This window comes from Camelus ferus, chromosome 7, assembly GCF_009834535.1.
Source record: "Camelus ferus isolate YT-003-E chromosome 7, BCGSAC_Cfer_1.0, whole genome shotgun sequence".
Lineage (NCBI taxonomy): Eukaryota > Metazoa > Chordata > Mammalia > Artiodactyla > Camelidae > Camelus > Camelus ferus.
This window is the reverse complement of record NC_045702.1, coordinates 5275357-5291890: the sequence shown is the minus strand read 5'-3', so window position 1 is coordinate 5291890 and position 16534 is coordinate 5275357. Positions and strand designations below refer to the sequence as shown.

The following is a 16534-nucleotide window of genomic DNA, read 5'->3' as shown; positions in this document are numbered from 1 at the left end:
GCCCCACATAGGGCGTCTTCTTTTCTGGAGCATTCTAGCTCCTGGCTCACAGTCACTCCCTCTTGCGTGACCCCTATCCTCTTCCTGCTGCTTTTCTAGATGCTCATGGACAGTCCTTCCCACACCTCAGGTCTCTTGGTTCCTTGGCCACCTCTCCTCCAGCCATCCTCCACCCTCCCTCAGTCACTCACGCCAGGGCCACCTCTTGGACTCTGTTGTTCTAGCAATAGCAGCCCCACCCTTTAGTCTTAAGCACCACACTCTCAGACCCCCATCTGCTTTCTGTCCAGCTCCCTGACCCCCCCCCAAAGCTTGGACGCCACTGGAACCACTGGTCCATTTCTCTGACTCGCACCCCTCATCATAACCACACCCCCTTACACACACTCTTTAAAATGTTTAGTCATGGTAAAATAAACATAACAAAATTTACCATTTTAACCTTCCTCGAATAGACTCTTGACTTTCTTACTTAAGAGTTGGATCCAGCTTCACCAACTCCTCCCCTGCACCCCAGGACTTGAATGTGGCTGGGGAGACACACAACAGCCCCAACCTGGTCTCACTGTCATTTCTGGAGCTCGGACTTCAACTGGCCTCATCCTGCCCCCTGTCCCACTCTTCCCCTAGACCACTCACATCCTTTCCCGTCCCCACTCCCCCACATGAGTTTTCTACATCTTCTCCCTCCTCCAACCTCCAGCTCCTCCTCCCCTCTCCTCATTCCCACTGATGCCCTTGCTTGTCACCTCCCTGAGAAAGCAGGTGCTGCTGAAGAACTTCCAGATATTCCCACCACATCCTCCCGCTTCCCAGCAACTCTCTCCCCCGGTTCCTACAGCTGTGTTCTCTGTGCTCCAATCTAAAGCTGGCCATCCCCTTGTGTATGAGCTCCGTCCCCTCTCACACACTTGAGGGCATCGCTCCAGCAGTTCTGTCCCGCACCATCAAATTAGCAGCTTTCCTCTCTCCACGGGATTACCCCCATCAGCATGACACATTCTCTCTCTGCAAAACACTCACATAACCTGCTTATCCCATTGGTTACTACCCAGTTGCAACAAAATTTCTCTAAAGAGTTGTCTAGGTTTGCTGTCTCAGTTCTCCCTGAATTCCCAGCCCTCCAGGCGCTACTCAGGCATCAGCCTGCTTCCCCAGCTGCAGCATCCAGCACGGTTGATCACTCGCTCCTCTCTTAAATACTCTCTTCCCTTGGATCATAGGACACTTCCCTCTCCTGGTTTTCCCCTTGCATTCCTGGCTGCCCCTTCGCAGTCTCCTGGGCTGTCCAGTCCTCCCTCCCTCTCAGGGTGGGGTGCCTCAGTGCCAGTCTTTGGTCCTCTACACTGCTCTGTAATCATTCCTTGGAGATCTCACCCATCATCCAAACTCAGAGTTCTATTCTTTTTAAAACTTTTTAATTTATTATTATTTTTAATGGGGGTACTGAGGATTGAAACCAGGACCTCGTGCATGCTAAGTATGTGCTCTACCACTGCTATACCCTCCCCCTGCCCCAAACTCAGAGTTTTAAATACCATCTATATGTTGACAATTCCCAAAGTTTTCCTCCAGCCCAGGCTTCTCTCCCAGTCCTTAGACTCATGTGTCCAGCTGTCCATTCCCCCTGGACCTTTACTAGATACGCCCATGATGAACCTCTCACTCTTCTACGTCAAACTCAGCTCTCTGCCCATAGTCCTCACCCTCCTTCCAGCTGCTCAGGCCCATGACCTTGGCACCATCCTGGAATCCTGTCTTTTTTTCACATCCCACATCCAATCAGAAAGCAAGTCCTGCTGGCTCTGGATCCAGAATCCAACCCCTTCTCACCTCTCCCCTGCCACCACCCTGGTCCAATCCATGAATAATGAAGAGCTTGCTTCCTACCTGGCGCCCAACAGTTTATTCTCAACACGCAACCAGAGTGTTCCTTTAAGAAAGGGAGTCAGATCGTGTCACTTCTGCTCAAAACTCTCCCAAGACCCCCCCATCTCATTCTGAGTAAGGGTCAGGTCCTGCCAGTCCCAGGACCCAGTCCCATTGCCACATCCTGCTCCCTCTGGTCCTACCTCCTGCATCTCCATCACTCCTTTCTCTGCCCCAGTCTCTGGCCTTCTCGTGGTCCTTCAGAAACTCCAGGCACTTGGCAGCCTTGGGGTTCTGAGCCTGCTGTTCCCTCAGCCAGGCACGCTTTTCCTCCAGCTAATGCTGTCACCTCCCTGAAGTCTTTGATCAAATGTCCCCTTCTCAATGGGGCACTATCTGTCCGCCCTATTAGAAGCCACCACCTCCCCCTCCCCTGCACGCTCCTTATCTCTTTCATTCTGCTGGATTTCCTCCCACAGTACCGCACACCCTCCTCCAGTCTATAATATCTACTTGCTTGTTATGTGAGTGATTCACTCTTTCTCCCATTAGAATGTAAACTCCCAAAGGCAGGGATCTTTCTGTCTTTTTAGTGGATAAATCCCAAGTATCTGGCACATGGTAGGAACCCCAAGATCTCAAAGGTGTGGGTAGAGAGAGCCCACTCCGAGTCTACTCGGGATTTCCAGCGTGCTTCTGAGTGCTGGGGGATGTTACCTACTGTCTGTGCTCCTGGTTTGTGGGGTTAATAACAGTGACATCATCTCAGGCGTGTCTGGGGCTTCGAACAAGCACTGTCACACACATTAACCTGTCTGATTCTGACAGAGACCCCATTGGGTGGGGGCCGGGATTCCCATTCTAAAGATAAGGAAAAGGAGGAGCTGAGAAGCCAGGGGACCTGCCCAAAAGTCACTGTGCTGTTACGGGCTGGGTCTGGGACTGCAGATCGGGTCTCCCAACCTCCAGGTCCCTAGGTTCTCCCCTTCACCTCAAGCTGCCTCTCTGACGAACCCTTTGTGGAGTGCCTGCCTGCTGGGGATAGGACACAGACACACACCTCTGCCTTCCCCAAACACCTGCTTTTTAAAGAAGGAAATCAAGATCCCCAGAGGCCTGCACATTTAAGCTGAATTGCCCTCAATTATCCTTTAAAATATACTCAAAAAATCTCAAGCAGATCATTTTAAACATTGGGAATATAAATTCTAGAAAATTTGCCATTAAGGTGTCTAAAATCAATGTCAGTGTGTCAGAGGAAGTTGTGTTAGTTCCTGTGTAAGAATTACCTTTGAGCCAAAAAGTGAATCCTTGTTAAACTTTGAATCCTTTCAGGGGCTTCTCCCAGCCTCACAGATGGACATACATGTCTGCATCCGTGGAACTCCAGGATGGGACACGTGCACACGGACTGCCACGTCTGCGTGCCACCCTGTCTAGCCCACCAAGCCACCTTAGGCACTTCCTTTGGGAGCATGTGGTTACCTGGCCACAGCTGCCCCAGTGCCACCTCATCCTGCCTTCCTGGTACCACTGGATGGCCACAGGTCTGGAGAACTGGCCTAAGAAGGGTAGAAGAAATGATCCAAGCAAACAGCAAAAGCCTTCATCTATGTGCAGAGGGCCGTAGGTTTCTTGGGCCACCAGGCAAAAGTATGTGGCATTGAGAGGTCTGCCTGTGATCAAGGATTTCATGGTCAAAGCTGGCTCAGCCTCTCCCATGTCCCCACAAAGTGAGTCTCTGGGGCTCAAACTGCTGTGGTGACAACCAAGAGGCCTTGAAATACACCATGGAGTGAGTGGGGAGAGGGGACGGAGTGGGGTGGTCTCAGGGCCTGGACCTGCTTGGTGCATCACTCCTGGTTTCCGCAACTTTGCAACCAGGCCAACTGGTGCCCCGCATCCACCTGTGTAATGAATGCCCTCCAGGTAGCCCCTTGGCCTGTCCTGACCCAGTGCCCTTGCTCCCAGATCCAGGCACTCGCCTCGGCCACTGTGAGCCAGCCTGTTCTGGGCCAGGGGCCTTACTGCGCTGTCCATTGCTCCAGTCCTCTGGGATCCTGTCCTCCCCCGGGTCCTGAACCCCCTGCGCTGGGTGGGGTCTGCAGGTTCCACAGTGTGATGGCTCTGAGCTTGGACTCTAGAACAGGGCTTCTCAACCCCGGCACTGTTGACATTTCAGGTTGGATAATTCTTTATTGTGGGGGCAGCCTCATGTAAATTCTACCAGAGGCTCCTCTCCCCATCTTCAGACATTGTCCTTTGTCGCTGGAGGGTGAAACTGCCCAGGGTTGAGAACCACTACTCTAGAGTCAGGCAGTCTTGGGCCCACACTGGCTCAGCCTCTGACTGACCATAAACTTATACAAGTGACTTAACCCGTCTGAGCCTCATTTTCCCCGTCTGCAAGACAGGGACCCCTGCTCCTGACTCACAGGTGGGTGCAAGAATCAGAATGAAGGCGTGTACGTGCAGACCTCAGTACGGCATCCGGCATGGAGTTAACACTTACCGAATAGCCTGTCATTACTTGCTTCCAGTGCTAAGCCTGTGGGCCATCATAGGTGCCATGGAGGGTACCTGTGAGGGGTCGGCCAGGTGATTATTCAGACTGGCCCATCACAGTGGCTCTTGGAGCCAATGGGGAGTCAGGGTTCTACCAAACCACGAGAAGCTTCCTTGAGCAGAGAATGGCCACCAGCAGCATCAGTATGTAAGGCGGGCCTTACGTGAGAAGCCTGTGTAGAAACCTGGCTAGGAGCTGCAGGAAAGGAGGGAAGGGGAGACACGGAGAAGCCACCACAAGCGGTGAACCAACTGGAGGGAAACCTAAGAATTCAGAAGGCTGCTCGTCCGGCACAGAGAAGCTGAGGTTTGGGAGCTGCTGATGGAGGCATCTGAAGGAAAAGCGGGGCCTCCTCCCCCACCCCCCACCCTGCCCCACCCCTCCGCTGCCGGCCAGTCCACATGTTCAGTGAGCACCTACTATATGACGCTCTTGGACGAAGTGCTGCTGACTCACACACTAGACACAGCCTCAGCCCTCAGGGAGCGTGAGGACCGAATAGGGACTGACGGGGCTGAAGGCATCAACAGGGTGGGAGATGTGAGCAGCTCATGTCAGCTCCTGCCCCAGTTTGGCCACAGCTCCGGCACGAGGCAGGAAGGGTGGAGGACCAGTACATCCCATCCCAGAGCTCCGGGCTTCCTTTTGGAAAAGAGAGGCAATCACCGGCTAACTGACTATCCTCGGAGAGGCTGTGGCTTGGTGGGGCAGCTGGCCTGGGGGACAGGTGGAGAAGCCAGCAGCTGCAGCCAGGCCTGAGGGTGATGGAGGAATCCCTGAGTTTCTGGGAGCTGCGCCCAAACCCTGGCGGAGGCAGCAGGGGTGGCCAGGACCGAGAAGCAGCCTGGGTATCTGTGGGGACAGGAGCGCGGGAGGCCTCCCTCCGGCTCCGCAAGTTCCCATGGGAGGAAAGCCAGAGCCAGGTGCGGAGCTGGTGTTCCAGCAGCCAAGGGGCCCACGGGACCCCACAGTGACAGCAAGTCAAACTGTTCCTCGGGCCTTGGTTCTTCCCGTGGTGGGTGTGACCCACGGTCACCTCCTGGAGGTTCTGCCACCTAGAACCTTCTCCCTCCTCCTTAAGACATGGCTCCAGATTCTGAAGGCAGCTCTCAAAGTCCCTCTGTTGTGGGTTGAATGGTGGGTCTCCCCCATTCCCAACTCATTTGCTGGTGTCCTAACCCCCGGTACTTCAGAGTGTGATCTTATTTGAAGATAGGGTCTTTAAGGAGGTAATCAAGTTACAATGAGGCAGGTCACACAGGTGACCTTAATCCAGCATGACTGGTGTCATAGAATTGGGGCAATCAGGACACTGAGACAGACACACACAGAGGGAAGACAGTGTGAGGAGACACCGGCCCAAGACCGCAGGAGAGAAGCCTGGAACAATCCTCGCCTCACAGCCCTCAGAAGGAACCACATCTCGATCTCAGACTTCTAGCCTCCGGAACTGTGAGAAAGTACATTTCCACTGTCAAGGTTGCCCAGTCTGGCAGCTTGTTATGGCAGCTCCCCCAAACTAATCCTGCCAGTCCATGCACCACCAGCCTCTCCCCTCACAACCTCTGGTTTGCCTGAAGTGCTCAGAAGTGGGCAGACCCTGGGACGGAAAGACCTGAGTTTGAGTCTATTCCACAGCCTATTGATGGAAGGACAAAAGTGCCAACCTCTCTGAGCCTCAGTCTCTTCATCTTTAAGATGGCTTTACTATCAGCTCACCTCTCTCACTGTGTTATTGTAAAGAGAAAAATAGAAGCGAGAGGACAAAATATGAACATTTTCTTTAAGTCATAGAGGACTGAACGGAGCCTCCACAGTCACTAATGTATCACTCGAAGGCAACCACCCATCCTGCTTTGGACTTGTACTGAACTTCCTGTCAGTTAAAAATTCGATTCTCTTTCTACTTTGATTGTGCCAAAACATGTCTTCCCATCGCATACTTGTAAAGTTGCCTTTTTGGACTCAAGAATCTACATCTTGTAAGAATTAGCCCATTATTCTAAGAGCTTTTGAATCTCGATTCTGCATCCAATATATTTACCATCCTTTCCAGCTGTGCATCATTCATAAATCCAGGGAGCATGACCTTCTCTCTTCAGCCAAGTCTTTACTGAATGTAGTGAAAAAGGCACCAGGACAAAGCCTTCTCTCCTCTCTCTGAACAGTCTGCACCCTTTGGGATTAGTCTTCAATTGACAGCAAATTTATTCAATCATAGGACTATCCAGTGATGTGCTGGAGTGTCATGTTGGTAGTTTAAAATCAGCTACGGTAGGAGTATTTATACCATGGAAATTAGCAAAGGATACAAATCAGATCTCAGCTCCCCCTTCGCACCCTGTCAGTTGTTAAATACTCCCCAGCACGCCACTGCATTCAGGCCACGTGTGTACGTCCTACTCAAGACGTTGGGAGAGACTTGTCAGACGCCTCCAAATTACCACGTGTATCTTTATGGAGCTTAATAGCTTACAGAAAAGCTCAATCCTCATAACTGAATTTGGTTCTTTCAACATCCCAGGAAGTTAAAGGGCTGCATGTTATGAGTTTACCCACTTTAAAGATGAGGAACACAAGATTAGTGACTGACTCAGAGCCAGACAGCCAGCTAGTGTTGAAGGGGCTCAAACTCCCAGGTACTGATCTCAAGGTCAATGGTCTTTTCTGCTCACCATCTGACTGCTCCCCCATTGGTGGTCAAAGTGCCCTGAATTCCCTCAGCAGCCCCTGCTGTGGGTTGAGAACATGGACAAGGGGAGAGGGTGCATCTCCAAGAGTCTTGGCCCTTCCCATGAGCAGCACATCACTGAGGACTGAAGAGTGATGCTTTCAACCTGGGACCCCTGACTTCTACTCAGGAGGGACCTGGGAGATGGTCCTCAAGTTGTTGACAAGACTCTGCCTTTTGTTTATGAGTCATTGATGACAGGAGACCACCTGAAGTGACAATAGCTCTTCATGCAGTGTGTCTCAGAGTGGGGCCCACCGAGTAGCACCAGTTTAGGGCTCTGGGCTTGAAGGATGGCAGTGACGGGTGATGGGGTAAGGACAGCTCAAGGCGGATGCTGCAAACTGGGAAGGCCAGGCAGGTTTCGCTTAGCCCACAGTGCATCTTAAACTCTTAAAAAACCTAAAAACTGGAAGCTTTCCTATAGAAAGCTAGACTTCTAGAATCTCTTAAAACCCTGGAAATCTGGCAACATAGATGGAATTGGGGGGCTGTCCCTTTTTGAAGGGGCATGAGCTGGCAATCGACCACACCCCCATTTCCTATTTTAGGGGCTGACCCTCCCACGCCCCTAGGGACCCAACAATTGATGGGAAGCAATGGGGTGGGCCCTGTGCCTGAGGACAACTCCGATGCAGGGTGAACCAGGGATGCTGGGGCCTGTACAAAAGCATGGCTGCTCTGCCCTTTGAGGGCCACAGTTTGGGTCACAGCACGCTGGGGACACCAGCTGGGACTCTTCTCTGACCTTTGGGAAACTCCGTAACCTCAGTTTCTCATCTTAAAAGTGCTGACAGTGCCAGCTCTTACCTCACAGTGTTGTGGGGAGGACAAATCAGTTAAACCCATGTAAAATTCTTAAAATTCGTAATAAGCCATCAATCAACACTGGTTGCTGTTATTCTGACCCCAGCCTGCTTCCGACTTTCCCATCCAGGAGCAACTGCTCTGGTCTCACATGCCGCAGAGGATGTGAAGGCTGTTGCAGCAGCGGTGGCGAGCCGGGCGGGCGGGGGGGGGGGGGGTCAGTCTTGACAGACAGGGTGTCGACCACCAGCAGGCATATTTTTGAAAGAGTTCCTAAGACGGGGTTTTCTCCTAAAGGAAGAGGCCTGGTTAAAATGGCTCAAAGGGGAAACTGAGGCAAGAAACAGCAAAAAAGCACCACGATGCTTCCTGCTGGTGGGGGAGGCGTGGAGTGGGATTTGCAGACAGAGCTGGAGCTCAGTTTCCCCTCCCTCTACTCAGCCCCCCAACCCGGCGGGCACCCCCCTCTCCTGCAGCACCTCCTCCCAGCCCACCCTACCTGGGCCCCTGCTGTTGATTCAGCTGCTGAGACCGGATGGAATCTGTTCACAGCCCAGGAGAGCCAGCAGACCACAGGGCTCCCCCCTGAGCTACACTGGCTGGCTCACATTTTCCCCCCAACTAAAAACTTCCTTAAAGGCCAAGAAGGCAGGCCTCTCGAATATGCAGACTGCATCAGGCTGGAGGAGAGCTGCTGTCTAGAAAGATGGCTAATGCTCACAAGGTAACTCTGCATCTGAGTGCTCAGAACCAGGACCAGAGATGACCTTCCTGCTGGTGGGTGGAGAGCCCTGGGACTTCTCACTGATATCAGCCCTAATGAGACAACGGCATCACTGAGGACAGGGGCTGGGCTGGAGTTAAGGGAGACACAGGTCACCATAGCTGGTGTTTTGGGGTCCAAAGATGAGTGACACCTGGAGTGGGTACTGCACCGAGCATCACATTTTAACCCACACAGTGATGAGGGGGACTCCCAGCATCCACTATGTGCTGGCCTTATGCAGAGTGCTGGGTACTCAGCATCCCAAGGAATCTTTATAGATGGGGTATTAAGTCCTGCCTTATAGAGGAGACGCTGAGGCTCAGAGAACAAAGTGTTGGCCCAAGGCTGCCTAGCAGGTAACGGGCAGAGCTCATCCTCTGAGGAGGCCTGGGTGGCTCCGAAGCCTGTCTGGTACCACTGAGGGGGCTCCAACCCCCACTGGCTCTCCTAGGTAAGGAACATTTGAAGAGGCCAGGGCTGGATGTCCCGAGAGCAGACACAGGGCATGTGGGAGGAGGGCCTTCAAATGTCTGGAGGCAATCAGATATCATGGAAGCAGAAGGGGTTCATTCTCTGTAATTTCAAGGGCAAGATCAAGGTCACGGGAAGGAAGAGCCTCCCTCACCACAAGAACAACTGAAAAGGGCATGAACTACCACGATCACGGCGAACAGGTCCTATCGGAGAGAGACTGTCCAGGCGTGACCAAGAGCACCTGCACAGAGCAGCTCAGGTGTCAGCAGGTCAAGGTGGGCAGGCAAGAAGCCCTCCAAGAAACCCTTGGGTTGTGGGAGTGTAGAGAGGGCAGGGCCAACAGTACAAAGGAATCTCAGGATCCTTTCAGGATCAGCCGTCAGAGCCACCTTCTCTCCACTACCGCTTCATTCATTCAAGAAATATTTTCAGTACTGTGCTGAACAAGACAGATGTAGTCTGTGCCCTTAAGGAGCATGACAATTAAATCTTTAAATTTTGGGTACATGCTACAAGACAAAAGAAGGTGGAAGCTTGCCTCTCAGGTGGGAGAAAGTGTCCCTGGAAGAGGTGGGATTTAAGTTGAGACCTGAATGATGAGTGCACCTAGGCAGGTGAAGGGAGCTGGAAGGGTGTGGTAGGCAAAGGAAACAGCCCATGTGAAGGCCCAGAGTGAGGGAAGGAACTCAAAGCCCTGGACGAAATGGAAGATGAAATGGATCAGGCCTGTGTTACAAGCCCATGTGGCGCCCCTGGAGGTGGGCCAGCCCCTGTGTGGGACACCCCTTGTTGTCCAGGGGGAAGACAACAGTGGCGTGGACTGGCATGTGGATGGACTAGAGATGTGTCTAAGAAATAAAATCAAATAAAATGGGGTGGGAAAGGGTACAGCTCAGTGGTAGAGTGCGTGCTTAGCATGCACAAGGTCCTGGGTTCAATCCCCAGTATCCTTATTAAAAATAAACAAATTAAAATGAATCTAATTGCCTACCCCCACCCCCACAAGAAAGATAAAAAATAAAATAAAGTATTTTTTAAAAATCAAATACAACAGTTGTCCTGATGGAGAGAGAAGGAAGGGGTAAGGGGCAAAGGTCACTCCCAGGACTGAACTTGAGCTTTGATGCCACTGTCCAGCAACCAGGATGGTCTGACCCCCCACAGTGAAGGGCACCCTCTCTTGTCTCTATGTGTTCACAAAGAAGCTTCTACTCTATTTCAGGAGTGAAGACCTTGGAATCCTCCGCTGCCTCTTCCCACCTCTCCTCCCCCTTGGAAGGGTCTGACACTTTCTGGACAAGTTCCTCTCCTGGGTCGTGGGAAGGTGAAGTCAGGGCTGTTCCCCGTGGCCTGACCTCCCCTGAGGGGGGTCTCCTGACAAAAGGCTGCCCATCTCCCCGTGCTCCCATGTGCCAGGTCAGCAAACCCAAGTGAAGGCGTAAGATCTGCCTTCCATATCTGGGTCTCCGGTTCAAGCCTCTTTCATCGGGGTCCAGCTTTCCCTGACCTACAGCTGGTAAGTCCCTGCCATCCGAGTCTATTTCTCAGTAGGCTCAGGATCTGGGGGTAGGGTGTGTGACTGGTTCCCATCTGCACCCACGCTCACCTGTTGGCCACACATGCTGATCAGGATCTTTGTTTCCCTGTGAGGATCATGCCCTTACCCCAAGCAGGTGACTCTGCACTTGCTGCCCCATTTTAAATACGCTTTCCTGCTGCCTGATAATTATTAGAAACTTTGTTGTAAATATTAACAGGCGATACATTCTTCTAGTTGTTCCAAATTTTACCTTTGGATTTAGCAGGGTCAGCAGGATTTATACGGCTGCGCAGTATTATGTCAGCCCCCAGCTTAGTTGGAGGAAACTGCTGTGGCTTTGTTGAGGACATTGCTTAAATTGTCACACAGTGCCCCTCCATCTCCTCACACAGGAGAGACTTCTCAGGGTCTCATGGCCAAAAATCACAGTCTTTGGGGACAAATGGTTTGATTTTTGTCTTACAGGCAGTGTAACGGCTCATGTACCCGCTGTGGGAGGGGCCCGGGCCTCCTGATTTGCGTGTTGTCCACCAGCCCCGTCCTTGGCTACAACATCCCTTCCCCACCCTGCACTCCTGTGTCCCGATTTCCTCACTACAGGTGTCTTCGCAAACCACCTCAAGCTCTTTGGGAACGAGGGGAGTCCATCTTCCTGCATTGTTCTTCTCTCCTTCCCTCCCTTCCCTCACAACATGCCATTCCTCACTCCAGCCCCCAGAACGTTCTTCAGTCTGGAAAGAAGGTTGATATGGGAGATGATCCAACCTTGTAAATTCCAGTAAAGGCCTGAATGGCCACATGCTCATGAGACTTTTTCTCAAATTTCCTAGAAGTTTAAGTGTGGGTCACAAAGAAATGGGTTTCACAGCTTGGGAAGCAAATGAAGAAGTGGGCCAGGCTGAAGGCAGCAGCTCCTCTCCCACGGTCCCTTCTGAGTTACCGAGGGTCTGCACATCCACACGAGCATGGGGCACCAGGGGCACAGCTGTGCCCTTACAATAAAGCCTCCCTCAGCTGAGTGCCCACCAGAAGCAGGCTGACCCCTCTGGTGCAGCGATTCAAGAGGGCTCAGAATCCAGACAGAACGGAGGGCCATTGGCTCATCCTGCACGTCTGCAGCTCTGCCTCCCCCGGTGACACCTCCCCCGCGTGACACCTCCGGCTCATTACCTCTGCCACTTAACGCTCACTAACAACCAGCTCTCACTTGCAATCACACCGCGGGCACTTGGGGCGAAGACAGCCTCCAGCTGCTGCTCGCTGGGGCCCGCGCTGCTGTCTAGACGCTAGCACGGGCTGTCAGCATCCAAATGACAGCACGTGCCCAAGCCACCGAGCATCAAAGCCGGCTCCCTGTCTGCAACTGCACGCGCTGAATGCAGGCCAATTTTATGCTAATGGGACTCCAAAATAAAACACCAGAAACTTCCCCCAGCACCTCATCCCTCACCACTTCCATCACACGGAGAGGTCGGGGCTCCTGATCCCCCAGGAATCCTCGAATGAACTCTCGATTCCTCTCGTGACCAGGGCCACTTGGGGACTCAATCTTCTCAAGCCTCCCTTCCCCCACTGCCCATCCCTTCAGGAAGATCCCCTCCTTCAGGGAGGGCCTGGAGCAGCCCAGGGCACCCACCTATTGCTGATGGGGAGCCCCCCAGGGCTTGTCTCAGTGCACCCCAAATCAGTCACAATTTATGAGGACTCACCACGTGGGGGCCTGGGTTTGGTGCACCTCCCAGAGACCTCAGCTGTGGCCCCATCAGCACCCCCATGTGACCTGGCCACCATCTTCTGACACCCCAGAACTTTAGAGCTGCCTCCAAAGAAGGTATTTAGCGCACTGGCTCACACCTTTTCTCTAGGAGTTTGCATTTAAAACCAGCCTCACAAGCTAAGAGCTCGTCCACACTTAACCTCAGGCAGTGGTGAGACTGCGGGGCAGCGGCAGGACCTCTGTCTGGGAGCCTTGATGAACTCCTAGAACCACCTGCGTTTCCATGGCAACCAGGACCGGATGATGGTACTCTCTGCCATCCAGTGCTGCTCCACCTCTGGGCCAGCCAGGCTCTCCCAGCAGCCAGTGTCCCACACCATTTTGCCCTGGGAACAACCTGCCAGTGGGGTACAGGGCAGAGAGGAGGCAGGGATGCCCTGGCCTTCAGAGCAGCCCAGGCAGGGAGCGAAGTTCCTCAGCTCCTTCTGAGGGAGGAGAAGTGGAGACAATTTGGTGCCTCCCGCCCCGCCAACCCCAGGCACCAGCCTACCCCACCCTCCTGTTCTCTGAAAGCCCACTTCAAATTGCCCCCATTGAGGGCTTTCCTGATGTCTCCCTCCTCAGAGCCCTGAGGCCTGAATCATCCACTCTGGTATGTCCTATGGGATGGCTAAGTCTGCTCCCCAAGCTGTACTGCCAGCCCAGAGGGCAGGGACTGGGTCCCCCACACTCTTAGGGCCCTGACAGCACCCAGTCTGTTGCCAGGTGATTCCCACCAGTGAGGCAGCCAGAGTGACAGGTGGGGCTGGACAGGTGAGCTCAGACCAGATTGTGGGCTTCAGACCCAGCTGCAACCCCTCCCCAGAGGTGAAAGTCGCTCGCAGGCATGCGGTCTTCCCATGGGGTGCCTCAGCGCTTCCTTCTGGACTAGGGGGACTGACGTAGGATTACCCAGGCCGTCCTCCTCTCATAAAGCCCAGGGGAGGCTCGGCAGGGTCCAACGCACATGCAATGGGCCTGAGAGCCCTCAGAGCCCCAGGCCTGCCTAGTGGCAGGGCAGGGCTGGCTCCCACCCGAGGCCATACAACCAGGATGCCGCCACCACCCCAGAGGCTTTTAGATGTTTGCCATGGCATGTTTGGGGGGTTAGTTTCTATAGCCCAAGTTGTGCCAGGGATCGGCAGCTTCCTCTCAGCTGGCAGAGAGCATGTGTGCACGCGGAGGGGGGTGCGCATGCGTGCACTCACACACAGGTGAGGGGAGAGGAGGTGTGTGTCTCGGCGCCTTTGGGGGCCGAAAAAGTGGCACAAGCCAGAGCTCCAGACCATTTTCACCTGAACCCACAACCCAGCTTCAGGTTCACTTGTCCCTGGCTCCGACTGGCTTTGAGAGGCAGGACAACAGGAGGTGAGGGGACGCTGAGCAAGAGGGAGGGCAAGGGTGGAGGGAGCTGTCAGCAGGGTCTGGGCAGAGGCTCCAGCTGTGGGAGAGGGGATAAGAAGGGGCACTGCCACAGGTCCCGCTGCAGGGAGGAGGGCCAAGAGGAGGCCGTGGGTGTGACCAGGGGCCCAGAGCCAGCGACTCTCAATGGAACCCAGGGCTCCTGGGCTGGCGGGGGGGAGGCAGCGCCTACCTGTACCACGGCGGGTGGGTGCTGAAGGCCTGGAGTCATAGGTGGCAGGGTCCTGCAGCGGGGGAGTCATCCAGTGCCCCCTCGGTGCCCGGGCCCAGAGCCTACCGTGCCTGCAGCACCGAGGCCCATTCTGAGGGGGATCTGAAAGAAGAGGGCAGTGGGAGGGGCGGGCCAGACCTGAGCCCTAGAGGCAGATTCACAAGGGGCCTGAGGAGGCTGGGGAAGAAGGCTGAAGGGGCCTGCTGTGTGGACAAACTCCCTGACAGGCCTGAGGAAGGCAGGAGGTGTGCGGGAAGGGCCCAGGATGGAGGCGCGGGCAAGGGCCAGCCTGGGCTGGGCGGCACATGGGAAGGTGTGGGGTGGGAGCAGTGTGCGCACGGGAAGCAGGCACAGAGCAGGTGCGGCAGGACAGAGCTAGGGGATAGGAACAAAGGATCCTGGCAGAGCCCAGGCCCTGGCAGGGGAATGCAAATTTGTGGGACTTGGCAATACAGGAGAGAGCTGGGCATTGGAGGTGAAGGTCACGACCATCAGCCAGGATGGGGCCAGGATGACTTCTGGAGCTCAGGGATGTCCCAAAGGAATCCCAGGGGTGGCGGCAGGTAGAGGTGACTTTCTCTGTGATTTACCCAGCTCACACTGGGCCGTCCCTGTGTGCATAGGCTTCCTGGTGGACCCTGTGGGCTTGGGTCAGAACACAGCCTGTGAGCTGAAATTCCTGGGCAGATGGTGGGGTGTGGGGGATGAGGAAGGGGCAATGCTGTTAGGTATGGGGGTGGCTTGAAAGCAGTCTGGGGTCACATGTTGGTGGTGTTGGCCAGAGGGTGACTCTGAGAAGGGTGAGGAGGAAGGGGAGGCAATGAGAGGAGGAAGATTCAATAGAGGAGGTGTTACCAGCCCAGGGTTGGAAGGAGGTGCCCTGCAGGACAGCGGGAGATAGAGGGACAATCTGAATGGGAGAGAGGTGTCCAGGCAAGAGGATGCCAAGTGGAGATAGGGAAAGTGCCAGACAATGGGGAGGAAGGGAGATGTCAGGCAGGGGAAGGAAGGTAGGTGCCATGCAGGGGAGAGGAAGGGAGATGCCAGGCACGGGGGAAGAGGGGAAGTGCCAGGCAGGGGGGAGGGGGGAGGTGCCAGGGAAGGGGGAAAAGGGGAGGTGCCAGGGAGGAGGGAAGAGGGGAGGTGCCAGGGAGGGAGGAAGAGGGGAGGTGCCAGGCAGGGGGGAGGAGGGAAGATGCCAGGGAGGGAAGAAGAGGGGAGGTGCCAAGCAGGAGCAGGATTAGAAAGTGCCAGGCAGGGAGAAGGTGACAGGCAATGGGGAAGAGTAGGTACAAGGCAGTTGGGGAGGAGGGAAGGTGTCAGACACAAGGGAGGAGAGGAAGGTACCAGGCAGGAGGGTGCCAGGAAAAGGGAAAGAGGGGAAATGCAGGGGAGGGTGGGTGGGAAGGTACCAGGTAGGGGGAGGAGGGAGGATGCCAGGCAAGGATGAGGAGGGGGAAGAATCAGAGAAGAGGCTGGATGGGAGTTTGCCAGTCATAGAAGAGGTGCAAGAAAGGCAGTGGGGGGAGGTGCCAGGCAGGGGGAGGAAGAGAGTCAGGAGTAGAGGGAGAGATCAGGAAAGGAGGAGGGGAGGAAGAAGCCAGGCTGGGAGAAGGGGGTGCCAGGTAAGGGGAAGGTGCCAGGTAAGAGGAAGGTGCCAGGAAAGGACTAGAAGGGAGGTGCCAGGCAGGGGGGAGACCAGGGAGGTGCCAGGCAAGGGGAGGGGGGGAGATGCCAGACCGGGGAGGGGGGCGGAGGGATGCCAGGCCGGCGGGAGGAGAGGAGATACCAGGCAGGGGGGAGGAGGGATGCCAGGCAAGGGAAGGAGGGGTGATGCCAACAGAGGCAAGACGGGTACTGCCAAGCAGGGAAGGCCGGGGCGCCGGCGCAGCGCGGCCGGGCGGCGTCTCCTCCAAGGGCCTGGGGGCCGCGCGGCGCGGGTCGCTCACCTGCTCCCCCGGGACCCCGGCCCGGAGCGCGGCCGCTCGCTCCCCGCTCGGCGCTCGGCACGGCCCGGCGCCTGCGCCGCTGCAGCCCGGAGCGGGGGAGGCGCAGGGAGCGTCTGCAAAGAGCGAGGAGCTTAATAATGAGTTAGGGATCAGAGCAGGCAGCGTCGCCCCATCCATCGGAACGTGCGATCGCCACGCTAGCAGCACCGCGGCGCGCCCTGGCCGGGCCCATTGTGCTCTTCAGTCGGTGCACAGATGTGCCTTATGTCTGTGGATGCTCCTGAGCGCCCGCGGATTCACACAGACCGTCAGAGCATACGATGTGGCTGTGACCACACACACACACCTGCCGTGGGGAGGGGGCTTGGGTTCCACTCCAGGTTCAGGGACAGGCTCTGACTGATGCACCCCCCCCCCATTCTTTATGCACTTACACACTCATG

The 16534-nt window shown here is 55.1% G+C and overlaps 1 protein-coding gene across 2 annotated transcripts in view; it reads right to left on the bottom strand.

Annotated features, from left to right (window-relative positions):
• SMARCD3 (SWI/SNF related, matrix associated, actin dependent regulator of chromatin, subfamily d, member 3) overlaps positions 1–16179 on the bottom strand; it is a 31535-nt gene extending 15356 nt beyond the window's left edge. For both annotated transcript variants that reach the window (XM_032483106.1, XM_032483108.1), the window contains exons 1-2: positions 16092–16179; positions 14104–14244 (exon numbers count right to left, since the gene is read on the bottom strand). In XM_032483106.1, the coding sequence (XP_032338997.1) occupies positions 14104–14142 (39 nt within the window). In that variant the 5' untranslated portion in view covers positions 14143–14244; positions 16092–16179. The remainder of the gene's footprint in view (positions 1–14103; positions 14245–16091) is intronic.
• Between the last annotated feature and the right edge of the window lie 355 nt (positions 16180–16534).